The sequence below is a fragment of the Cibotium barometz genome, chromosome 25 (assembly GCF_041138505.1).
Source record: "Cibotium barometz isolate CiBa-2024 chromosome 25, ASM4113850v1, whole genome shotgun sequence".
In the NCBI taxonomy this organism is placed as follows: domain Eukaryota; kingdom Viridiplantae; phylum Streptophyta; class Polypodiopsida; order Cyatheales; family Cibotiaceae; genus Cibotium; species Cibotium barometz.
The window spans coordinates 39,811,959-39,839,187 of NC_141070.1; the positions used below are offsets into that span (position 1 = coordinate 39,811,959).

At 39.7% G+C, this 27,229-nt stretch overlaps 2 protein-coding genes across 2 annotated transcripts; one reads left to right on the forward strand and one right to left on the reverse strand.

Moving 5' to 3' along the window:
* Positions 1-4,719: 4,719 nt before the first annotated feature.
* LOC147624561 (uncharacterized) lies at positions 4,720-7,825 on the reverse strand. The gene has a single exon (XM_086819847.1). It carries the CDS (start codon positions 7,823-7,825, stop codon positions 4,739-4,741), a length of 3,087 nt encoding a protein of 1,028 aa, XP_086675973.1. The 3' UTR covers positions 4,720-4,738.
* Positions 7,826-22,334: 14,509 nt separating this feature from the next.
* Positions 22,335-25,933, forward strand: LOC147624562 (piperidyl ketide synthase 2-like). Its single transcript, XM_086819577.1, has 3 exons — positions 22,335-22,920; positions 23,803-24,285; positions 24,474-25,933. The coding sequence occupies exons 1-3, from the start codon at positions 22,581-22,583 to the stop codon at positions 24,980-24,982; spliced, it is 1,332 nt and encodes a 443-aa protein (XP_086675703.1). The 5' UTR covers positions 22,335-22,580; the 3' UTR covers positions 24,983-25,933.
* Positions 25,934-27,229: the final 1,296 nt, after the last annotated feature.

A 27,229-nucleotide genomic window follows, 5' to 3' on the forward strand; every position in this document is an offset into this window, starting at 1 on the left:
TTGAATGTGAAAGAGTAGACTTCACCATCTGTCTTGACAAGACTTGTGAGAGTGCTCCATTGTCTTGTTTAAGGTTCTTTTGCTTCTTAGTCTCAACATGTATACGACATTTATAGTTTCCACTATTTTTTGACAATTCAGTAATAAGTGGTCTTTTCTCCCTTACTCGTTCACGTGCATCCAAATTAGAGGTGGGCCATGTTTGATTGTCTTCTCTAGTACCACTTCTAATTTGATGTTCCTAGCCTCTAGATCTTTTGCTTTTTGTTCCAATTCATGGTTCTGCAAATGCTGAGCATGAACATCTACCAACTCATTGTATTCATTCTCCTTGTTAGATAAGTGATTATTTAACTGCTTGATTTGGGCTTTCTTCATCATCAGCATCCTTTGTGATGACGATATCCAAATTTTTTGCACCAGACTAGCAAGACTTATTGTGTAACCAAGAAATCTAGCATTTCTCTCATTAACATATTTGATTAAAGAAGTTTAAAAATTTAGGTGGTTTTTGGGTCGAGGGATCAAGTGGGTAAATTGATCCTTCCACCCATATATCAACATGCTCTCTCCTTTATTCTTTGATATGTTGCATTATGTAAGGGTTGACCTTAGAAGCCTCTATTCTCTTTCAGAGAGGAGCATACTCATCATCGAGGTCCACATGTATAAAGTGCTTCTTAGAATTGTTTCTGATGTTCTACAAATCATAAAACAATACTAAAATTGTAATTAACTCCTTTCTTTGCAAAGACATAAGTGCAGTAAAACATTATTAATTTCAGACACTTGCATTTCAAATAACATAAAATTAATGCCCTCTAAACATATATATACCTCCATTGAGCACTGTAGCAACACTTCTTAATGCAACAACACTTTCTGGTAGTAAAAGAATCGGGTATAAAAAATTAATAAAGGTAAATATGACTTTTTGGTTCTACTTGATGGCACCAAAAAGTCAAATATCTCTTCATTGTTATCCATGCATAAATAGTATGTGAGGAAAGAGGAGATTCACGTGAAAGCTTAGAGGCTTGCTTGAGAGATTGAAAATTTGAATGGAGGGAAATTCAAATGGATAAGAGTGGCTATTGAATGAGGAAAACTCGCCTAATGACAACCACCATAACTTCATAAAAATGTACTAGAATAGAACTTAAGTGTGTTTATACACACTGTAAGAAAAACTTAAGTTTGCTTTAAGATATATTTGAGTTCTTTTAAAAAACGCCACTTTTTCCAATCAACATCTTTGAATTTCATGGTGTACTTATGTCAAAAATATAGTTACATAGTTACATATGGCATAAATATTCTCGTGCTTGTTTTCTTACTTTATAGAGTACTAGCTTTTCATATTTATGAATTTTCACTCATAGTGGTTGAAGTTGTGTAGAATTTAAGCATATTAGAATAAAATAAGTAATGAATTTCTTTAGAAAATATGAAAAAGGTGCATTTAGATTCAAAAAAAAGAGAGTGAAACCCAATATAATAATATTATTTTTACACTTTTTCTAAATTCTAGGAAGAGAGAGAAAGCCCTTAAAGGGCCCATTTGGAGCTTGAATTTCCCCTAATAGGCTAGGTTTTAGACAGTTCAACTCTTGGATCACAAACGATTCAACTCTTGGTGATTGAAAGACCAGCCTAAACCTCATCTATAAATACATCTACCTTAAATGAAGACTCCAAATTGATGCTCTTAAGTAATTCTCAGGGATAATAGACCATGGACAAAACTTGTGTAAATGAGGTGTAGTTATAATCTCCTTGACATAATAAGTTTTGCACCCATGAACGTTAGAACTTGAAGCATAGAAAATGAACCTTGGAAACCTTAGTTAAATTAAACCTTTAATTTAAAAAGCCTTTAGTCTCAAAGATCTAGAAAAGGCATGTATGAAGAGATCAAAGAGCCCATGTGAATGAGATTATGAGGGCGAGGAAAGTTAGAGCATTTAATTTTTTCTTATAAAAAGAACTCTCAAATAGAAGCATCACGTTACGTTTTCCTACAATAGCATGTTTTAGTAAGATATTTCTACAAGTTTCATAAGCTCCTTTGATTGATAAAAGACTTGAAGCTCTCTTTTGTGAATAAAGGTAGCTTATCTAAATTATCTCTTCTCAATGTATGTTTTTTTCCTTCTAAATCTTATTCAAGTCTTGTATAAGCTTCTATGTGTTGGGGTTTCTTCTAGCTTGCTTAGTGTCATTAATGAAAAGATCTTTTGCTTAAGAGGCTAAGTTCTCTTGTAAGCCCACATGTTGAGTTTATTTACTATGTTCTTGTTGTTTACCTTAAATTGTGTATAAACTTTTAGCTTTTGCTTAAGAGTCTAAGCTCTCTTGTAAGCCCACATGTTGAATTTATCTACTATATGCTTCTTTGCCTTAAATTATGTATAAACTTTTAGCTTAGTATAAATTCATAAACCGCTTTCCTGTGAATCAAGGATCTAGTATAGTTTTATATATTTTTTCTTTCTTTCACACTAGTTGATAAGCTTAAGCTTGTTTAAGCTTAAAGTGAACATTATAACCATATTGTGAGATGTTGGAAATCGGCATAACCTTGTTATATGTGCATATAGACATATCAATATATGTTGCTCCAAGTCTGAACTAGTAACCTTAAAACCTTATGAGTATAATCATGTTTATGTGGGTTTAGTTAAGTGGCTAAAATCCTTAAGACTTGAAACTTAAAAGATAAAAGAAGTTATCTTTTTTACATATAACATAACCTTCTTTTTATAATCATGTTTATGTCCTAAACATAGATCAGTTGAAAAAGACATGTAACCTTGAAAACTAAGAAAAGGTCCTGAACATAACCTTCTTTTTACAATCATGTTTATGTCCTAAACATAGATGAGTTGAAAAAGACTTGTAACCTTGAAAAAAAAAATGTCTCTTTGATTACATGCTTGGACTAAAAAGCTTTCACATAGCTTGTTTAGAAGTTTAAAGTTATAACGCTTAACCAAAATCCAGCAATTAACATGATCTACTATACATAAAGAATAATCTTTTTCTCTTAAAAACCTTACCCATTGGAACTAAAATCAATGAAAAATATCGTGTTTCTTCTAGTCCTATTTTATGAAATTTTCAAGCCCGTTTCTAAAGTTTAATGATGATATTCTCTTGTTAAAGCGTGATGTGGGATTCCGACAAGGAGAAGTTTCTCCTAAAGATTGATCTGGGCTCTATCGACCATATTATGCCGCCAATTTAAATTAATCTATGCTCGTGGAAAAGCTAGATTTAATTGAGGAATATAGAATTTTTGGATAGCATTGTTAGCCCCTTGGAGAATATCTTTCCAAGCCTAAGAACCTCACTTTATATCGAATCCCTTATCGTTTTAGATTGCTAAGGCAAAAAATAAAATTAAAAAAAATTTCAGTTTTTCTTCAAGAAAAAACTATTGTACACTCAAACTTTATTATCAAATTTACTTTTTCAGAGCAAGAAAAGAAGTGATATGTGACTATAATCCACAAAATCATGAGTCCTGTCCATCATAATCCTCAACCTGCCATGGAACCCCTCCATAGCGACATCAAGGAGGCACTCCATAAGTGTTACTGAGGGCAACCCGTGCTTCGCACAGTCTTTTGAGACTTCAAATTCAAATTCTACCCAAACCTCCTCCTCCCCTTCCCGAACCTCCAAATTCTTGCCACAAAGCTTTGTGAAACTCTTCCTTTAAGATAATATAGAGATGTGATGATCTCCTCTTGACTATAATCCAAAAAATCATGAGTCATCCTCATCACAATCCTCAACCTCTGCCTCCATGATGATGTCAAGGAGGAGGCTCAGCCAGGTCCATTCAAAGGCGAGGGGAAGCATCTAGTGGAAACCTAGATCCACTCCATGGATGAGTATTTCAATGTAGTTAGGTACAATGAGAGAAGCAAGTTGAGTCTTGCTCAACTAAAAAGATCGTTGGAGTAGCTTGGATTGGATTGAAAATTCATTGTGATTCTTATTGGATGCTACAAGGTAGTGAAATGAAGGTAGTGAAATGGCTCATCAGCTTATAAAGGAGGTTATCAGCCTTATGCCATGAAAGGTCTAATATTACCTCACTTTACTTGGGAAATTACGAGACTCAAGCTCACTTTCTCCCTCATCTAATGTTCTCAAAACATTTAGAAGATAAATTTTGAGAGGTAACACGTCCACAATCTGATCCTAAAAATGATCATTTTCGAAGATTTTCACCAACTAGGCTAACTTTAGGATTCTGGTGTCATAGGATGTTTTTGTTTTTCGAGCCGGGGTCAAAAGCGAGCACGCTCGTTCTAAGACTCGAACAGAGAAACGCTTTTGTCATAGGATGGTGCTTTAAAAATCTTGCTTAATTTGATGTGAGTTCTGATTGCATATACACGAGTTTCTAAGGACAAAAGAAAATTTCCCATTCAAATAGTTTCTTCTTAAGACTCAACTTTCTCCATCTAGAATAATTTTCTCTCTCTAGCTTTTGACTTGGTAATAATGCAAAGATTTTTGTGGGCTGTTTCTAACAAATCTCTCTCTCTCTCTCCCCACCCGAGTTCAAGTCCCACCATTGGTCGTATATGCCCTCGTGTTGCATTCTACCGACGTTAATACCCCTCTCTCTCTCTCACACACACATTCGATTACACAAGGAGACGAGAAGGGGCAGCTATGCTGTCGCAGGTGGAGAGAGAGAGAGAGAGAGTTTTGCACTGATTTACAGCCTCTTTTGTGAGAAAAACTTCATTGCACTCTTGACATCTAATGTCTGCTGGAGATGCACAGTCAATGCAAGCAGCAAGGCAAAACATAACAAAACACACTCAACAGCAAACCCAAAACTCACATCCTCTTTCAGGGCCTCCCACTGCCAGATATGGTAACCATGGAGGGTCACTTGTAGCATTGTGATTCCTGCATAGAACTTTGGCTGCAGAGATTTTCTCTTGTTGGCCTTCCACACAAAATTTTGTGCCACCTGAGGCAGCAAGAATAAATCTAGCAAAGCCCCTCCATAATCTCGCACGTCTTTCCTCCACCTGGTTGCCCTAGTCACATACAAAATCCAGAAGCTTCTAGAAAGCCCCATGCTGATGCACCCCATGGTATCCAATGCACCCATCACCATGCATACCATAAACATGCCCACATAAACTGGCATGCAAATCTCCATCACAGAATACTCCATTACCTTAAAGCTCCCTAATTTGCCAGCTTTTGCATAAGCTCGGCCATTTGTCCTTGCTTTGCAAACACCAACGTAGATTAACATCAATGCAATGCAGGCGAGACCTCTCATAATGTTGATTAAAGCTTTTGTAAGCTCCATGGTTGCATCCTCGGGCAGCATTGAAGTTAAGGTATTTTCACTCATGATCAGTGTTGCAAGGTACATCAACAAAGGACATAGCATGCCAGCTCCTTGCAAAGCGACCATGGTCAGAGAGACAAAAACATGCGCATCTGCAAGCCCCTTCCCTACTGCTAACTGACCCAAGATACAGTACAAGATCCCACTTAGAACAAGTAACTGCAGCCCACTTTCCAATCTCTTGTAGAAGATTTGGACGTCTCTTACTGTGTTTATGGATTCGCCCACTATGTAAAGAGGCTCGAAGAAAAGCTTTTCTGAGGCTGGTCTTGTACTTGCAATGCTTACCTTCCAGTATTTCTTCTGATACCACCCTAGATTGGCTGGAGGAAACTGCACATTTATATGAAGAGAACAATCTGGCTTGTTGGTGACATCCACATTAGAAATGTCCCCTCTGAATGCAGCATTTGGAGATGTGCAGCCTGCAAGAAGCATTGACCCACATGTTGTGTCGTACAAGCCCTCTGCGGCTATGTGATGCCCATCCACCCACATCTCAACACCCATCCGCATAAAACTCGATTGGAAGCCCGATTCAGATAACTCATCATTGTCACCCCTTGATTGCCCTTCCAACAGCACACATGATTCTACTGCTATAACCTCCACTTTCAAATGCACAGATCTCCTTGAAGCAGTAGTTGCCATTGCCTCGAAGCTCAACTCATGAGCCATGTCTGTGTAGCAAAGGTCATCACCTGAACTGCTCGGGTATATATACCCATCCGAATGCTGCACAGTAGAGGTCCCATTGGTAGAAAACATGTCGCGAACTTCGTCGATACGTGTGTATTTGTAGCTGATTGGATAGGAGACTTTCCTCTCCCTGTCATACTTGGAGGGCCAGTATGTTTGCAGCTTCAATGGTGGGAATGAAGACTCATCTGGTTTATCATTTTCTGAGCTGGAAAAGAGCCTGCCTTCTACAATCCAACGCAGTGGAAGGCTTATGTAAGGGTTGATTTGCAGTTCAACCCTGATGTTGCAGTTGTAGTCGTCTTCATCTGATGCATTGACAGCTCTGAGATGGGCAGGCTTTAATGAGCAAGCAATGAGGCAAAGCCTCCCAGTAGTTTTGTTTACTATACCTTCAGCAGACACAGTGAGCTCATCAGCAGATTTGATGAGATACTCAGTGTGTTTACCATCCACAGATGGGGATGAAAGGCCGGCTGTTATAAAAAACCTCACTCTGAGCACACGTCCATGCTCAACACATGCAAATTCATGAATTTGGGCTGCATTAGCCACTGTCATGTTGGATATAAAGGTTGTAAAAGGCCCTAGAATACTTGCATTTAATGGTATATGAGACCCTTTGCCTTCATAATCCATGATCAAATGCAAGTCATCAAACACTCTTCTGAGATCTTCACAACCCAAGGGGTGCATCTCCCACCTGTTGTGATCAACCTCTTGGCATGCTAGATGACGTCGAGAATATTGGAAACGAGACGGGGTGGACATGTAGAGGGAAGAGATGGAGAAAGGGGCAAAGTAGAGGGGGTCACTGTGCTTTCTTAAACTAGAGATAAGGCCCTGAGTTGAGAAAGAGCGCATGGTAAGGTTTGTGGGGTAGACTAGTTGAAGAAAGATTTCACAGTCTGTGGTAGTAGGAAGGCGGGGTTGTTTGTATTGGATGGTTTCCTTGCAGCCATGGTTAGTGCAATGTGGGTACAAGTGAAGGTTTCCATGGCTATTGGATGAGGATGAGGATGACGATGACGATGACGATGACGATGATGGTGACGGGTATGATAATGATGTGTTGTTTGGCACAGGCCGAACAGCACAGCCCAACATGCAGACCAGTTGCTTGTGGGCAGTTTGAACAAAGATGCCTTCAAGAGCAAGGGTCATTTCACAGTTGGACAGATCATGGCCTGAGAAGTGGGGGGGTGCAACATGCTCTCCATGGAACCAGAAGTGGGACCAGCAATGGCACGAGGCAAGGTGAAGGTTACCTCTGACAAGGCAAGCAGGCCCATTATTCTTGATATTATCATGATTACTGTGATTTGAACTGCTATGATGGCCACTATGATCAGACCCATCATTGCTGGGCGATGAAGGGGATGATGCTGATGATGATGGAGACACGAGATTTCCAACCTGTGTGATCCTGAGGGTGGCATAAGGCAAGGGGCCAAAGGATTTATCAGGAGGGGGAGGGAGAGAGAGGAAGAAAGGGGGGCGGCGACTGGGTCTCCAGAGGGAGGATGTCCAAGACAGCATGGTGGGGAGGAGGGACTTGTGGGAGGAGTTGGAGAAGCAGAGGTGAGGAGGGGTGAAGGAGGGCAGGTGCAGGGGCACGAAACACTGGCGCCGGAGGAGCTTGGGGGTGAGAGGGTGAGCCCATGCCTCGCAGAAGGGTAGGCTCTGCAGCTGGAAAAGAGAAAACCACGCTAGTAGGAGGAGTTGGACCGCCATGAATCCTCGCCTGCTGTCTGTCGGGCCGTTGTCACATAGCACTGAAGCCGTTAGTTTCCGTTATAACCTCACACGCTAAAAAAGATGTAAATACCATGCTTGACATTAAAGGAGACAATTTACTCTCAAAATTAGCTTGTACCCTTTAGTATAAAGAATGTGTATATCTGAGGCAATTTTTATTAAATAGTTCTATTTTCTTGGCTATGTAGTACGTGGTTAGTGTAATGGGTGACAGAGTTATTTGATTAGCTGTGCCAATGAAAGATTTGATTATGATCGTTATTTTTATGGCCAAAGTGACTAAGTGGGTGTCATCAAAATCTTCAGAAGATTGCTTTTATCTCAGCCTCAACATCTTTGGGACCTCTTGTCTATGATTTAAAGGGTTCTTTGTTGTTTTTATATTGATGATTCCTTGCATTATAGGGATTCAAGGCAAACCCATTTTGAAGTAGGCACTTCAAGAATATCCCTAGGGCTCCTTGAGTGCAAGCTAAGTTCATGAAAAGCCCTCAAATACTATCATGCAAATAAGAACAATTAAAGGGGTTGCTAGCAAGCTCACCTTCCACCATAGCTATGTTTGGAGCACCCCTAAGCCTCAAGCTAGACCAATAATGATGGTGTGATCTGCCCTACCACTTCATGCCATTGTAATCTACTATCCAAGGGTCTACCTAAGGAAAAGTTTGGTCAATACCCTAATTTTACAAGAATCCTCCCATATGGAGATAGTTGATTATGAGCAATCCCCTTCCCTTACTCATGTAGGTTTAGAGTCATTAATCAAATAAATTTTAAGTTGACATGCGTTGGAAGCTACCGGGGATGCATTAGAAGCTACCTGACATGCTAATGTATGGGCCTTATGCATAGCTCTCTAAAGACTATGCATAGAGGCTTATGGCTAATGTGTAAGCCTCATGCATAATATTATACATGAGCCTTATGCATGAGGCTTTGTGCACAAGTCTCATGCATGTGGCTTATTCCATTAGGGCCAAAAACGGCTAGAAAAGGGCTGTTTGTTAATCCAAGGATTAAGAAATTGTCCAATTGTGAATTGACACGTATACAAAAGTATGGCATTCTTGTCTCCTCCAAATGTCTTCTTAACGGTTCTATTTTAGTGGCGAACGGCTAAAACGGCTAAATTTAGACGTTTACGATGGCTAACATTAAAGTTTGGGTCCAAAATAGTGACAGCTTGTTCCATTTTTTATTTCAAAAAATCAAGCATTAAGATACGAAATCCTCTTTTCAGGCCTTGAAAACAACGCTATTAATGACAAAACATCATACGTCTACTTTCCGCCATCCTTTCATTTCGGCATATGGTTTATTCTTTCTTCTTTGCACTTTCAAAAGATTCACTATTCAAAAGATTCACTATTTTTCTCTTGTCTGTGAGCTTCTATGGCGTCCTCACGTCGTCCTTCTCATAATATTACTTCTTGTGATTTTCATAACACGAGAGAAGATGGTGTTTGGAAACCCATGTCTTTTCGTGTGAACGATTGGGTAACAATGCTTCCCTCTTGCAAAGGTGCCCACAGGGTGAAAAGAACCAAGCGGAATGAAGTGAAATCCCATTGGAAAGGTCGTGTTCTTGCATTCAAAGTGACCGACAATGGCTGGCTTGCAAAAGTTCAACATGTCTACATGGCCAAAGATATGGTGTTGAACTTGGATGAACATCCAATTCTCCATTCTTACTGTAATTCAACAAACCTTTATCTATTTGACACAACACAATATTTCTCTTTCTGATATATTTGTTTTTTGTTTCATTTCAGTTATCTTTCCGTCAACAGCTGTGGAGTGGCAGCCTGTTGAGAGCTTAAGTGGCACATTCAAGGCAATTCACAAGGGGATTGCAGATGTCATGTACACAGACAAACCACCTTCATTTTACAAATCAGTGGATTTATTTGTGTATTTTGCAGAATACACGGTTCCATCAAGAGAAGGTGTTCATGGAGAATTGTATGACATACCTATTCCCACAATAATGTCACTAGAATGGGAAGTTCCTGATCCAAATACCATAACAAGCTTCAAATCCAAAATCAAAGATGATATTCTTAAAGCAATGTCTCCTGGAAGGATTTCAAGAAGGATTAAACTTCAATGGTTCTTGCCTATACATGTCTTTGTGGCATGTTTCAAAACAATGGAATTGGAGAGGACAAGAACGATGTGGCTTAATAGAAGACTATCTCTGACTGATCTGGACACTGTACTTGGAGAAGGATGGAGTACCAAGGAAACTTTTCATATGGGGGACAATATCAGTTGTAGAGTAAGCCCAAATTCTTTGTCCATCTCATACCAACTGTGTCGCCAATCCTTAGTTTTGGGCTATGACTATAGGAGATGGAAAAGCAAGCTTGGTAGTTGGGTCCCTTTGGACTCTGAAGAGAATTGTCCAGAGTTTGAATTTAACATCATAGTCCATCCATTCATAGATCCAAGGAAACTCATAGTAACATCAAACTGGCGACTACAACATGTTAGAGAGTCGCTTGAGTTTCTGGATGAAATATCACCCGAATATAGATTCAAAGTAGATGATATTGTTATCCGTACAAGGATGGAGAGTGTAACCTCATGCATCACATGTCTCCCCCCAAAGAAAGTTGTATTTGAGCCACTTGCAAGGGCAAGTTTGTATAGTTGAAAATGATAATGTAATCAATATATTCTGCTAGATTTCGTCTCGTCTTCTTCACAAAATTGGTTAACAAATTGTTCGCGACACAAAATAAGGTTTAACAGATTGATATCAAATTATTGATACAGAATTTAACAGAAAAGTAACCCAAAAAATTGTGTTCATATGGACAAAATGAACAAAACAAAATCCAATATGTGGAGTCACTCTGCAAAATCAACTTTCCTTTTGGCATGAGATGACCCTGCATCTTTAGAGAATCTTTCTCTCTTCTGTTTGCTTCGATCAAATTTTGCTGATTGAGGTTCAAGTTCTGGAGTTTTCAGAACTTGAGGTGTTGGAGAGGAAGACTTTAGAGTGGATTCCCCTAATGGTGGTAAGTTGGGCTCCTCTTTGAGACCTTCACGTGTTGGCGAGGGAGATTTGGCAGTGGGGTCTGGTTTTGGAGAAGATTCTTTGGAGGTTGGCCTTGGAGACTTGGCAGTCTTCTTGGGGAACTTGAACAAGAAATTAAATGGAGAGCCAACATTTGCCTTCTTACTACCTTTGTTGGACAAACGACGCTTCTGAATTTTAAATTTCACTGGTGAGTGAAAAGGAAGACCTTTAGCAGCACTCCTCTCTTTGACAGGGGTCTTCTCTTTGATAGGTGTCTTCTCTTTGATAGGAGGACTAGGGATCTTCTCTTTGATTGGTGTCTTCCCTTGAGCTGGTGAAGAGCTCTTCTCTTTGGTAGGAGGACTAGGGATCTTCTCTTTGATTGGTGTCTTCCCTTGAGCTGGTGAAGAGCTCATCTCTTTGGCAGGAGGGCTGGGGGTCTTCTCTTTAGCAAGAGGGCTAGGGCTCTTCTCTTTAACAGGAGGGATAGGGATCTTCTCTGTAGCCTGAGGGATCTTTAATTTAGAATGGCTCTTTTTCCCCTTGGAAGACTTGCTCTTGGAAGGGCTCTTCTTTCTCTTCTTCTTCTCTTTGGCAGAGGTCTTTTCCTTCTTGAATGAGTCATCCTTGTCTTTGCTTTCCTTCTTCTCCCTTTTCCTTTTCTTTGAAGTTGTAGCCTTGGCTCCAGGTGGAAAGGGAGAATCAGGATCATATGGATTGATGGATCTGCTCAAAACCATGGACACTGCCTTCTCCCTTACCCAACTTACCCAAGAATATGAATACTCATGCAACTAAGACAAAAGAAAATAAAAAAGTAAGAAAACAGGTCACTCAATGTATTCACTAAATCAATCAATGGCTTTTATTCATGAACTTACAGGAAGTGTTGTCATTCTGAATCTTGACTCAAGAAATCTCCAAGCATTGGCAAGAACCATCCATCCACAAGATGTTGAGTCTTTTTGCAAGGGAACTTCCTGATTGAAGTACTTAAAATCTTCAAGTTTGTAGTCTACATAGGTAGAGGCTAGAAAACTCAAGATAAGTTTGACAGCACTGCAAACAAAAAATTTTGAGGGTCAACCAAATAATTGAAATCATGCAAGAAATTTGAGGGTCAACACATGGCATAATTTGAGGGTCTTACATTTTACTTCTCCCATGGATGGATGCCAAAGAGTTCATAAAGATCACATCTCTATCCAATAGATTGATAATAATAAGACTCCAATGGCCTCTGTGATAATATGAGTACTAAAATTAGTAATGAATACTGTCATGTCTATAATAGGCAAAAGGTATTAAATTGAGAATGAGACTTACACTTCAACATAAGGGTACACAATGTAATTGCAGGTAAGCATATCAAAGTTTTTGAGAAAACTTGCAAGATCCCCTTGCCTATTGAAAAGGCACTGTGTAACAAGGGGATCAAGAATTGTCACTTGCACAGCCATTGATTCATGCAGATCCCTCATAAGACATCTGGATACACAAACAAAACATGTCAACAAAATATGGTTCCTGGGAAATTCATCAAGAAAACAAAAGCAAATCCCTACAAACCTCAGGCAGATGAAGAGGACTGTGTCAGATATCTCAATATTAGGATTTACAAGCATGCTTGTGTCCTCAGGGGCAATGTCACAATACACCTCATCCTCTCCAGGCATGGACACATCTACTATCATCTGACCTGTCACATTCTTATAAAGCTCTGAATTGGATGAATGGAGAATCTCAGCTTGCTGAGAAAGAAGTGCATCTTCTGAAATTTTCTCTTGCTCTCTCTCTTTTTCAACTTCTTCTTTGATATCCTGAGCTTTTCTTGTATCATAAGGATGAGAAATATCTTCAATAACAACAGACTGCTTGGGTTGCCTTGCTGGAGGGATATTAAGAATTTCAAAAGCTCTCAGATCTTGACTTGGAATAGGCTCCAAAGCTTTGTCAAACTTATATCTAAGTCTGGACACCAGCACAAAATCCTTGCTCATAAGAGTGATCCTATGAGCAAATGCAGCAGCAATGTAGCCATCATTCATAAAGTCGATTAAAAAATCTTCAGCAGCCTCTTGAAGACACATGAGGGCCTGGGTTTCCCATCGAACTTTCTGAAGATATGTGTTTCTCATTTTACCAACCAACCTTTCTGATATGTCCCTGACAACCCGTGTAAATGGCAGTCGAGGGATGAGGAGACTTGTAGATTTCTGTGCTGCTCTTATCTCCCTTAAGGACTTCACCTGATAATTCAATCTCTTTCTTGCTGTCGCCCTCGCACGAGGCTTTGGAACGGGCTTTTCCTGTTCGGAAGGACCTGGCTTGTCTTCAGCTTTTTCAGTCTGCAATGGTGGGTAAACTTTCCTTGCAGTCTGCTTCGTCCTTGCCATTAAAGCTAGAAAAGGAGACCAGATCAAGCAATTTGTATTATAGGACAAAAAAATGAAGTAGCCCGAACGAAGCGATAAAGGGATTCCAAAGCTTATGAAAGGTGACAATCGCTTGATTCGGGCACGAGGTAAAAATAAGAAGAATCCCGAACGAAGCGATGATGACAATCCGGGAGGTTCGGATGTAGTTTATCGCTTGATGCAGGATGCAGACCTGAACGAAGCGATGATGACAATCCGGGAGGTTCGGATGTAGTTTATCGCTTGATGCAGGATGCAGACCTGAACGAAGCGATGAGGGAAATCCTAGTGAATCGGATGTGTGTAATCGCTTGATTCGGGCAGGAACGAAGCGATGCGGAGAATGCAAAGATCTCGGATGTCAGTTATCGCTTGATCCGGTTAGGGATTTGAAACCGCTTGATATGGGAAAAGTGGGGTTGAGAAACAAAAGGTGCTTGAGAAAGTGACGGAGAAAAAAATGAATATTTTTAACATAATTTAGTATTTATACCTAAGATATGTCGTACAAAGTACCGTTGAGTACACGTGGTATATAATCATTATTGCCACGTGGCTTTAACGGTCACTATTTAATGTCTTTTAGTCACGCGCTTTTAAAATTTTTCCCCACTCATTTGCGTCAGATCAAGTTGTGCACCGTTTTCTCTTCCAAACCCTGTTTTGCAAAAATCAAAATTAATTTGGAGACCTTGGAATTGTCAAATCCCGCACCAAGCGATAGAGTCAATCCATTCTTTTTGGACCTTTCATTTTCGCTTGGTTCTGGCACATCAGAATTTTTCAGTCATTTTTGTCAAATATCTCAATGAGTAAAGGTGTTGCGGGTCGACATGAGCTTGTTGAAGAAAGCCCAAGTGAGAAGCTCTTGAATGCTATTTTGCAGGATGGTCATGATATGAAGGTATACTTTGATGCAGTGGAGATTTTCAATCCAAGGTTTTCTCTTTCAGATGTTTTGTTGAAGCTCAAGGACATTCTTGAAGATGAGTACAACCAATTTGAAATGTCAATTCAAGCTCATTGTTTTCGTGTCGGAGACCATGATTTTTGTCACCTTACAGATTTTACACAGCTATCTGTGGAGAAAGCTAAAGTAACAAAGAGGTTCAGTAGATTTTCAAATAGAACTTCTTTCACATGCCCTTCATCCATTTCTTGTCCTATCCATAAAAAACATTGCAACCTTGTCCCCAAGGATGTCTCCTTTCTTTTCTTCCTATTTTTGAAAGCAGAGATACAGGATAAAGAGCAACAACCAGAAATTGATGCAGAGAATGAGGAAGAAAACTTAATTGTCACCACAGTTTCAAAGTTAGAGAAATGTGAAATTTTAGAAGAGGAAGAAATTGATGTTCAAGCTGAGGAGAGAGAAAGTGCAAATCTTGATGTTGCAGAATTTAGGGCTTCCACTATTACTGAAGAGCCTTCAGAGGTAGCAAGTATATCTGAATCCTCTGTTACTCTTCCAAACCTTCCTTTCTTTTATATCAATGAAAAAGATTTTATTCCCCTTTCCTATCTTCAATGTCTCTTCAATATCAGAGAAGACTACTGTATTGCAGCAATTTCAGAAGCTTGTGAAGTGGCCAAAGACTTTATTGATACAGAAGTAGAGCCAAAGGAAGAGTTTTTGGCACTTGATTTGCAAACATCTGACAACTCATTTATCCCTGCTACTGATGCACTTGCCTTGTGCCTTAACAAAATGGAAGAGGGGAAACCTTCCTTGAGTGATGAGGATTTTGAGGACAGACTAATTGAGTTAGGTATTGAGTCTTTTGGCAGAGATTTCAAGCTTCAGCCAGATTCTGATAAAGTGGAAAGGGTTGGCTCTTGCAACTTGATGACAGACAAAGTTGTAATTGAGGATGAGTTGCAGAAGGTAGCTTCCATTTAATCCTTTGTTAAATGTCATTGTGATTGTATTTTTTTTTAATTGAGTTTTTTGTCTTGCAGATTGAATTGCTTGATAAGGATGATTTTCTAGGAAGAGCTAGAGGCACCAGAGTGAAATCTACAGAAACAAGGTCAAGAAGGCCTTCATCTGCTCTCATGCACTATTTGCCTACATTGGATAAGGCTGTGTTCTGTGCATTCCACATGAACTTCTCTGAAGATGCTGAGTTGCCAATATTTGCCTTCAAGGTGTTGTCAAGGTTTATGGGATATACTCCCCTTCAAATAAATGCTAACAAGGTTTTGCTTCTAGAGAGAGCTGCTGCTCTTAGAATCTTTGGATATGCTGCAGGTTTCAATGCCTCAAGAGCAGGATACTTTCTTTGCTACTCTAGTTATGCAGCTGCAGCTGAGGTGTCAGATATCAATCTCCTTGGAGGTTATAGAAGGAGAAAATTTTTGAGATACAGAGGTGACATGCCAAGAAGTCCCAAGAGAATCAAGTACTAATGTACACAATATTTTGCAAGGACCAACTTTATTTCAGCAAAACTTTTTGTTAGAGGTACAAATGTGTTAGTAATCATTAGTCTCTTTCTTGTGGTGTTGGTGTAGTTTCAGATTGCTGGGTCTTTGATCTCATCCTTTGTAATTGCCTCCTGTAGAACCAATTGAATAATTCGTTAAGTGCATTGCTTCTTCTTTGTCCACCTCCTCCTCTTCGGGTACATCTAAAAAAGGAAGTTCTCGCTTGATAATGAGACTTTTCCAATCCTTGTGTATTCCATGTTGCAAGTGGTCCTTCTGTAGCAAAATATGGTCCATGCAAGTAAAGAATATGCTACAAAGAAAATTTTTGTTAGTACATTTAAGAAATTTCAAGTAATAGGTCTGGACACACCAATTTATAACTGTTTTGATAAGTCTGAATACTCACCAAGTAATAAGTTATGTCTTTTTCTCCCCAGGCATCTGTGATAGCTTTGATCAAAAGCTTTATTGCGTTTTTGAAATCATCTGCATAAGTATTTGAACCAACTTGTCGTCTAAGGACTTTGAAAAAATTGTCGAGTTTTTTCCAAACTTCCATACGTTTGTTGGCTACATCTGGTCTACTTTTGACATTAGTGGTGATGACACACAGCTGTTTCCAACAGTTCCACATTGCGTTGACTTGTTTGGTGTCATGGTTGCTCAAAAATCTTCTCGCTTTTGCTCCTCCCATTGAAACATCTTGCAGAACATCACCTGTACCTCCAGAAAGAACAGGATCTTTTTTAAGATGCACTTCCCCACCATGAAAACCCATTTGAGAGAGCAAGGCTTCGCACTTTTCTATGCACTCATCTGCAAGTTTAGTCGGCTTAATAGAATATGCATAGTCCAGATGAAGTCTGAGCAATTTGTCCAAGATTCTTATCTCTGCATGCAGTGTGCATATATGCACATTCTTCAAATGTATTGGTAGAATTGGATCCCATATTTTAACAGAAGTTGGATAATCGACAATATTCACATTATTTCTGGATGGTGGTTTTCCAATCTCATTTTCTGCAAGCCATTCTTTTGTCCCTGTGCTTGCCATGCAATAAAGACATGGATATTTGGTATTTGCTCCTCCACATACACCAAACATACACTTCAACGCCTTGAGGTCGGCACTCAAATGCCATTCTACAATGAAATCACCTACGTCATCAACATGAAGGTGTTCACCTGTATTCTGGCTCTGAATAACTGAAGGAATGTCTGTTTTTGAGAAGAGCCACTTTAATGTTTCATGACTCTCTACTGGTACCTGAGCTGATCCAATCCACCATAGCTCCATTTCTGATTGAGTTTTGTGGTGTGGAGAATCAAGCTTACCCTGACTATAGTCCAATGCTTTATTCATTAGGGATATAGATATTCTTTCCATTTTTTGACACTTTTGGATTTGAGCTTCATCTAATTTTAAAACAAATACAAGTTTTCCTTCACAATCTATTTCTCTTATGTTGTAATATCTCACCATAAAAGATTGGACTTTTCTAATGTTCATCCAAATATTATTATAAACGTTGTATTCAAAAGATGATTTTTTTTTTTGTCTCTCATATGGCATTGTTCCCTCAATATGGAAATACTCTCCGAAATGTTTAGAAATTTCCTCATTTAACATAGTTCTATATTTTCCAACATTGTGAGGTCTAGGCAACCCAAAAGCTTTGATTTTGTAATACTTAAGGACCCTGAACCAGGTTTTAGAGATGGCTCTGTATCCCTTTCTACTCACTCCCACTGTGTCACAAACTTCTTGCATTTGGGAAGGCTGGACTAATAAGTCCATATCTTTTAATAGATGTTGAAAGACCAGTTTTTTTTTAGTTTGATTTTCAGGAAGTTCTAAAAGTTTCAAGATATCCGACCTATTCATAAGCTCATTCAAAAATCTCACCCTTTCCTGAGCATTAGACATGTCAAATCCTAGAAGGTTAGTAACATGATCTCTTGCAAGTTTTAACCTTTTTTTTCTTTGTCCAGATCTCTCTGTTAAGTTAACTACATCCCGCATTCGTTTTACTCGTGCTCTTAATCCTATTGGAGTTTCTTTTAAGGATTTCAATTGATCATTTTCTTGTTTCAAAGACACTATTTCGTTTTCAAGTTCTAAAATTTTTTTTGCATTCAAAGATGAAGTATTTTGAAGATATGTAGTATATTCTGCATAATTAATATGTGATTGAGATAGTCTTGAACTATAACCAAGTAAGCCATCCTCCCCATCACCAACAAATCTAATCAAATCATGTGGTGTGTGAAAAGAAGGATACCTTCCTGTTTTGGGATCCGGTGGATATAGACTTCCATCTGTCCATAGGTCAATATGCTTCTTTCCTTCGTTGCGAAGATGTTGAGCTTCATTTGCACATGATAGGGATCTTTGGTAGACACTCCGTGTAGTTGCATACTCTTGGTTGAGCTTGATGTTCAAATGAAACTTTCGATTAGATGTATCACTCATTACTAACCGAGCAAAAAGTATAAGCAGAGCTATTAGATCATGAGAGACACAGAAGAATGAGAATGAGATGTAGCTTGTGAAATTTTTAGAGAAGCAAAGGAGTGAAATTTTTTTGGAGAATGGATAAGAGCGCGTTTGGAGAGAATGGTCATTTTGCCACGTAGTCACTAAAAGAGGACAAATTTCGAGACGAGCCATTAAAGAGTAGCATGAAAACGATCTATTTTTTAAGATTTTAAAATATGCACTTAGATACGTATTCAGTCAGATAGATACGCTTTAAATACCCAAAACGGCTAAATTTGGAGCCGTTTTGACCGTCAACATTCTACTAATTAGCAAGTTAGCGAAATTCCTTACACAGCCCATTTTGAGACGTTTTTGGCCCTAATGCATAAGCCTCATGCATAAAACTTATATATAAGTCTCATGCATGAGGCATATGCATATGGACTGCATATGGCTAATGCACTAGCCTCATGCATGAGGCTTATGCATATGGCTAATGTATATGTCTCATGCATACGGCCACCTCTTGAGAGATGCATAGCTCTCTAACAACTATGAGTAGAGGCGTCTGGCTAATGTGTAAGCCTCACGCACAAGCTTTATACATGAGCCTTATGCATGAGGCTTTGTGCATGAGTCTCATGCAGGGTGGTTGCAAGATCAGGGTGCCCAGTTTTGTCCACTCAGGCACCCTGTAAACAGTAAAAAAACAGGCATTTGTTTACCTTTAGTGGCTAATCTCTCCTAGTAAATGAAGGAATTTTGTTTCAAGTTCTTTTGTTGGAACATCATATTCAAAGTTGGAAATATAGTTGCATAATTTGATTAAGCATTAGATAGTAAAAAGTCCTCATTTTCTTAGGTACAAAGTCAATGTATACACCCTGTCCCAAATTTGAACTGATTCCATAAAATGCTAATATCTTTTACATATAAACTCATTTGAGATTCCCACTTTGTACCTTAGATCTTCACATAATATGGAGCTTAACTTGATTTTTCAAGAAAATTTTAAGATATTTATCTATTTTCTTTAAATATTTCAAGGTCTTTAAAGTGTTATAATATACGCCACTTTTTGTACCCACAATAGCTACCACTTAAAATCCTCAATCTTGTAGATCAAAAGAGTGGGTAGATACTGAGACATTAGTAGAATGTGGTGGTTAGTAAAAATTGCAAATCCAATGGTTGGATTTTTAATGATCTCTTTTTCAAAATTCTTCCAGACTATCAGAAGGCCTGCAAATATTAATAATCTAATTAGTAAAATTACATTTTTGATGTGAATCATCTAAAACCTATAGGGACTAGTGTACTTGTAATGGTGTATCTATGGAAAAATAAATTGGATCACTCTAAGTATGGAAAGATCATTTGTTTATCATTTCATCATATTTTTGATTAATTTTGATTAATTAGACTAACTTATATTAATTTAAGTTATATTGGGTTAATTTAAGGGCAAGCATATTTTCTATTATTTGCTTGATCTCATTTTAAGTACCTTGCACCCCAAAATTTGCTCTCCAAGCATTGTCCCAGTCCAGCATAAACTGGATAAAACTGGACACCCTGATCTTGCAACAACCCTGCATGTGGCTTATTCACAAGCCTCATGCATAAAGCTTATGTATAAGCCTCATGCATGAGGCATATGCATATGGCTAATGCATAAGCCTCATGCATGAAGCTTATGCACTAGCCTCATGCATAAGCTTTATGTCCTAGCCTCATACCTAAGACTTATGCATATGTCTCATGCATATGGCCTCATACCTAAGACTTATGCATATGTCTCATGCATATATGGCCACCTCTTAAGAGATGCATAGCTCTCTAAAGACTATGCATAGAGGCTTATAGCTAATGTGTAAGCCTCATTCATAAAATAAGCTTTATACATGAGCCTTATGCACAGGCTTTGTGCATAAGTCTCATACATAAAGCTTATGTATAAGCCTCATGCTTATGCACTCGCCTCATGCATAAGCTTAATGTCCTAATTTTGTGCATGAGGCTAAGACATATGGCCACCTCTTGAGAGAAGCCTAACTCTCAAAAGGCTATAGAGCATGGAAAAAATAACAAACAATAATCTTAAAAGCCTTAAAACTTGCATACCCTATAACATGTAAAAGCACAAGAGAAGAAACATACAAGAAATATATCTCTTACCTTGTGAGGCTTGTATGTGTTGAAAACCTTCAAAATCAAACTAAATTAAGAAAAAAAAGTATTAATAATAAAACCTAATCTTAAAAGCCCTAAAACTTACAAACCCTACAAACATGTAAAAGCATAAAAGAAGAAACATATAAGAAAGGGATCTCTTACCTTGTGAGGCTTGTATGTGTTCAAAACCTACAAAATCAAACCAAGTTAAGAAAAAAAAGTATTAAGAAAAATCAAGATCTCTTACCTTGTGAGGCTCTTAATTAGGGAAAAAGAAGAAGGAAAAAAACTCTTAATAGTTAAGCTTCAATAAGAATGGAAAAAGAAGAAATGAAAACTTAAAAGAGAAGAAAGAGAAGGGAAATACTCACAAGAAATCTTTCATGGAAACTTTAAGCTTGTTTGCATAGGAGATGAAGAAAAAGAGAAGTACCTACCACGTTTACTGCATTCAAAAGATTTAAATGATGCGACGACAAAAGAAGCGGCAAAAAAGTAAGATATTTTTACAGTATAGCAGTCTCTTTTTGCTGCTAAAAATAACGTTTTTTTCGTTGTTGAGCAACGCTTTTTCATTGCAAAAAACATTGCCGAGTAGCAAGAGAACATTGCTGAGCAACGAAAAGCGCTGATGAGTAGCATTAAAACCCTTGAAATTTTCCTTCCGAAAAACGCTATAGAAATGCTGCTAGAAATGCTATTGTACCCGATGTGTTGTAGTGACACACACACACACACATACATACAATATACATACATGCATACATACATACATACATATATATATATATATGTACACACAGACACATACACACACACATACATATATGTATGTGTGTGTGTGTGTGTGTATGTGTGTGCACAGACACACACATATACAGATACAAACACATATATATGTATGTGTGTGTATATATATATATATTTGTGTGTGTATACACACATACACATATATATGTATGTGTGTGTGTACACACACACACACACACACACACACACACACACACACACACATAGGCCTAAAGTGAGATCTTGCTTTTAAAAAAAATGCATGTCCATTATGCAAGGTTCACTTAGCTCATAGCTATATTCTCACCATGTACATCCACAAGATTTATTGTAAAAAATTTCTTGGCTATGTCTCAAGGACACTTTGTCCATCGGAATATTAGGTATGATACATGTAACTCCGAAAGAAACTATAAACCTTTTTGTATGAGCCTCGTACTATCTTTCATATCTATGTGGTAGGTCCGAGGAACAGTTTTTTTGTCGTAATTCCAAACCCCATATAGCACGCACATTCACCTCTTCACCTTTTTATCTTTGAGAGGGATTGCTATTTCAAAACCCCATATAGCACTTGGGTTCACTTCTTGAATTAGAATCCCCCTTACTTTTGTATATCATAAGTAACTACACAAGAAAATAAAACCCCTAAGTTGTTCTCATCTCGGGTTATTTTTATGTGGTGAGCATGAGTTTATCTCTAGAACTAGTCATCATGTCTTTATCTCTAATCGTTGGTCTTCATGGTTCTCCACGGTGGCTCGTGTTGGCATCAAAACGGCTCGTCTTGTATGCTAGCATGCATATCACATGGTTTTTTTTTTTTGTTTTTTGTTGGTGGAGTGGGGAAGAGGAGTGAATTTTGAACTTGTCACATGTATGTGATTGTTGGGTATGCTAGCATAGTGATCATAGATGATGTGGGTGCAGGAAAAAGAAATACAATTTCAAGGTATATTGAGAGTAATAATAAACATTTCCACCATGGATGTTGAGGCTTTGGTTTGCCATTATAGTAGCACGAACTGGTATTGGGGTAAGGATTGTCAAAGGGGTGGGGGCCTTGGGGCTTAGTCTCGTGATTTGTCACTTGTGATGGGGGAAGAAATGGACTTGGACCTGCTCAAAGGGGGTGGGGGTACTTGACTCGGTCGAAGGCGGTGTGCTGTTTGTATAAATCCGGGAGGGACTGTAGCTGTTTTCAATCAAGCATCAGAAGAATCCAGCAGCTTCGGTAATATTAATCAGCAAGAGAGCGCCGGCGCGTAGATTAGTGTTAATGCGCTTCGTAGCTAACGGGATTAGTGCTCAATAAGCGTCCGCACCCAACGAAGGGTTAGGAGGTAGTTGTAGTAGCTAGATCGTGGCTTGGGAGATTTAAGGTTTTAATCAAACAATCAAATCATCATGTTTCTGGAGATCGAGGTGGCCGCGCAGGGGAGGAGGGAGTGGGTGCCCGCGGAGTCAGTGCCAGGCACCCCCCCGCCTTCGTGTCCGACCTGGATAGAGCAGCCATCTCCGAGATTGCCCATCCCGCAGGGCCCGACATGGGTTGAGCCCCCCTCCCCCCGCCTCACTTCGGCCGGCAGCAGCCCGAGCCCGCCCGAGAAGCCCCGCGCCTGCGTCCTGGCCATGGGCAGGGCCACCCCGCCTAACCGCATCGACCAGGCCACCTACCCGGACTGGTATTTTAACGTCACCAACTGCAACGACAAGCCCGAGCTCAAGCAGAAAATGCAGCGCATCTGTAAGCCTTTTCCTCCATTTCGACCTTAACAACTTTGTCTATTTAGTCATAAATAACTAAAATGCATTGTTTGGATCTGGTTTCGATCTGTCGATGGATACAATGTCTTCTTATGTAAGCTATGATTATACTATAACAGCTTGGCTGACTATATATATATATATACACCCTCTTGTTGAATGGGCTAATTAATCAGAATTGTCCTTTTAAAAACGTCCAACTAACAGTTCGTTTATCATCCATGGCATTTTGCATCAGTTTGTTTGCCACTAGGTAGAGCCTAAATTGGATCTCTAGATATCAAAATGGCTGGGCTCGAAACTGAATTTCACTCATGAACTCATTAGATATGGCTTTATGCCTTAGTCTCTCACTTTCTTAATTAAAGTATGGCATTCTTTGCCATATAGATAACGCCCGAGCCAAGATCTGTAGATATGATTATTTGTAAGCTGGACATTATAAATGGCTTTATACATTAGTCTCGTGGCGAGTCTAGAGTTTCATTTGTTGCTCTCAACCCTGAGAGCCTCAGTTTACAGAGCGACTACTCTAATATATATCTCACAAAGAATGGCTTTGCTAATTGGATTAGGCCTTTTGCAGTAGGTGGACTTGGATTATTGTGCTCATTGGATTAGGCTATGGTATGTTTGTCATTAGCTGGATCCTGCAACGTAGGATGCCATGTCATGCTCATACTGTGGCTTTTAGCATACTGTATTACGCCATATTTTAAGATGAATTAGCACATGTCAAGGTAAAGTATGTGTTGGATATGATGATTTGACATTTTATATGTTGTATATACAAAATGATACTTTGTAATTGTATTTGATTTTCTAGGGAGGGGAGATTTGCTAAATTCGGTTGTTTGTGTAGGCGACCGGTCTGGCATTGAGACAAGGTACTCCATTTTGACTGAGGAGTTCCTGAAAGAGCATCCGGAGTTCTATACACCAGGGCAGCCCAGCCTCGAGCAGAGGAATGCCATCTTTGCACACGAAGTGCCCAAACTGGCCCACGAGGCGGCGGTGCAGGCAATCAGTGAGTGGGGCCGCCCGGCCACAGAGATCACACACCTGGTGGTGGCCACACTGACAGGGATAGCCATTCCAGGGGCGGACGTGGTGCTGACCAAGTCTCTTGGCCTGCGTCCAGATGTGAACCGGGTGATGCTCTACATGCTGGGATGCTATGCAGGGATCACGGCTCTCAGGGTTGCCAAGGATTTAGCTGAAAATAATCCCGAGTCTCGCATTCTCATTTGCTGCAGCGAGTTGGCTGCCCCTACTTTCCGAGCGCCCAACGAGAAGTTCCCTTACGATCTGGTGGGCACCGCCCTCTTTGGCGACGGCGCATCAGGTTATAAACTTTGCTAATCAGTCCTTAACACACTTCGATAATCATATGTATTTGAGTTTCGGGTTTTATTTTGCTATTTTGCGCCCATTATTTGGGCAATTTTCTCCCAGAAGAAGAAAAAAAACCCAATTATAATGGGATTAACGTTTACCCCACCTGATCATGCATGCATGGTATATTTGTTATAGGTGTGATCGTTGGTGCGCAGCCGCAGCCCAGGATTGAGCGTCCACTGTATGAAATCCATTGGGTGGGAGAGATATTGGCCCCTGATTCAGAGAAGATCATCGAGGGTACCCTCAAGCTGGAGGGCTTGCAGTTCTATCTGGACAGGACCCTGCCCAGCTTGGTGTCTCAGCACGTGGGAGCATTCTGCAGGACAGCTCTGGACAATGCGCCCAGCAAGCCGGGCTTCAACGACGTCTTCTGGGCGGTGCACTCTGGAGGCCCGGCCATCCTCAACGCGGTCGAGCAAGCCTTGGAGCTCCACAATGACAAGCTCGCTGCAAGCCGCATCATCCTCAAGAACTACGGCAACATCTCCGCTTCCACGGTTCTCTTCGTTCTGGATGAGCTTCGCAGAGCTGATGCAGCGGAGGCCTGCCAAGGTTGTGATTGGGGTATTGCTGTTGCCTTCGGTCCTGGGGTCACTATTGAAGGTGCCCTCTTGAAGAGATGCAAGCCTGCCTCCTCTTAAATCATCACACACAACCTCCTAAGCTTTAACCTAGAGCTAAATTACCATTATTGTTCCATCTAGCCCGTCCACACCATTAGCCATTACCGCTCGCTCTTACTCGTCGCCACCATTAGCCATGGCTATACGGTTCATTCTTGATTCTCCACGAGCCATCCCGCCGCCATGACATTGGAATGCGAGGACCCTTAGAAATATCTCTACATTTACGTATTCTCCTCCCAGTATCCATTACCTTGCAACCAACCTTATGATTGTGCAATCTTGTTTGTCCATGAGCCATCGCCATCACCAACGCCAACAAAGTGTATCAGGAGCCTTTTTCACCATTTGATTATCTGTCTCCTCGACGTTTATGCTTTTATTTTCTCATGCATTAATATTCGTGCATCATGTTCTCTTTTGTAGTATGATTTAGTACTTTGTTTGCGCTTGTCCCATATATACCATCCACCGACTGTCTAGTCTCCCTCTCTCCCAGGTGGAATCTTTGAGTGTCTCGCGTTTGTGATACCCATGCAAGTACTGCAACCATATCACCAAGCACCTCTCTCTCTCTCTCTCTCTCTCTCTCTCTCTTAATGAAGACGTCTCCGTCTCCATCGTCATGTGTCTTTGAACGATTAAGCATCATGCGAACTCACCAAGAAGACAGAAGAACTATGATCGCAAAGGCTGAGTTGGGAGGATAGGATTCTGGTGGCTTCAATGGCAGAGTTCGGAGGGGGCTCGTGATCCGCAAGGGCGGGAATCGGCGGGATTAACGTAAGATGGGAATTCACTATAATAAATGAAAAATGCAAGGGTAGTGGGACGTGGCCGCGCCCATCCGCCCCCAGCGCCCAAAGTAGCCTGCCCAAGGTCGTTGGGGAAGACAGTTAAGGGAGGTTGTAATGTAAAAGAAGATGAACAAGATGATGTCATTAAATCGCAATGGCTATTGATTAAACAGAATTTAATTCATTCGTTTGCTCAAACTAATGTGGCACAATCTGCATTACAACAAATACATGAGTGCATTTAGTTATAAGGTGAAACTATTTCACAATTTGGTGTTAAATTGAATCAATTGTTGTCTCGAGAGGTGCACTACTAGAAAACCCTAGGCATCACGTGTGTTTAAGAGGTATTAAAAAAATCTCTTGACTAAAATTTTCTCCTTAATAAAACAACCTCTCTTTACTTATGAACTAAGGGATATTTTTTTAAAGTTGAATTAAAAAATCTCTTGTTAATGTAATCTTATTAATTTTTTTCAATGTATTTAATTAAAAACCCCCTCCTACTGAACTCATGTAGTACACTAACATTTTTTGAGGAGAATCCTTCGAGATTGTTGTTAAAAGCAGACCCTTAACATGACTGAGGATATGAAATTATTTTTCTTGTGGCCAAGAATGAGACATGACATCATCAAATGGGCTAGGGACTAGGGCCCATGACATTTAAGCAGGCTATGGAAATAGCTCAGAGAATTGAAGCTAATGTTTCACAACATCTCCAAGAAAAATGTTGGAGATTAGGTGCTCAACAAAAAGATCTTAAAACAAGTTCAAGTTTCAAGCAGACAGGGTTATCCTGATGGATGTGGATGTCCAGAATGCTCAGTAGGGCTACAATGGCCTGTTAAGAATGCACAGGACAGACCACGGTTTTCAATTGCAACAAGTATGGGCATGTCGCCCAAATGTTCAAAATGTTCAGGTAGGGGATACGGATGTGGCCATGTTAGGTGCAATTTCGAAAAACGAATGAGAGTGGGTTTTGGAGGAGGCCCGCTCGCATGTCCAAAGCCACTCAAGCCTCCAAAAAACTAGTTTGTATAGTTTTAACTCTAATTTACAATACATATGTTGAGGTTTTGTTGGATACAAGTAGTTCATTTTCTTCCATCAGCGGTCACTTGGTGGATCAGTTGTGCGGTTGCCTAATACTTCAGCTTCAGAAATCTCGGTTCTTTTTGGTGATCATACATAGGTATACAAATCTAGTGCCATGGTCGATGTTCCTTTGTAGATGGGCTACACTACATTCTACTAGAAGTGTTCAAAGTTACTATTATGGGGTGTGACTAGTTCATTAAAACTGGGGCAAGATTGGATTTTTGTCAACAAAATTTGGTATTACCAAGTGTGTTACCGATTCCCATTTTACAAATGCAAATTGTAGAGCAGCCAAGTGGAGCAGTATGTCATTTCAGAACCTCTTCGAATGCATCAAATTCAATAGAACCTGTTCCAGTTTACA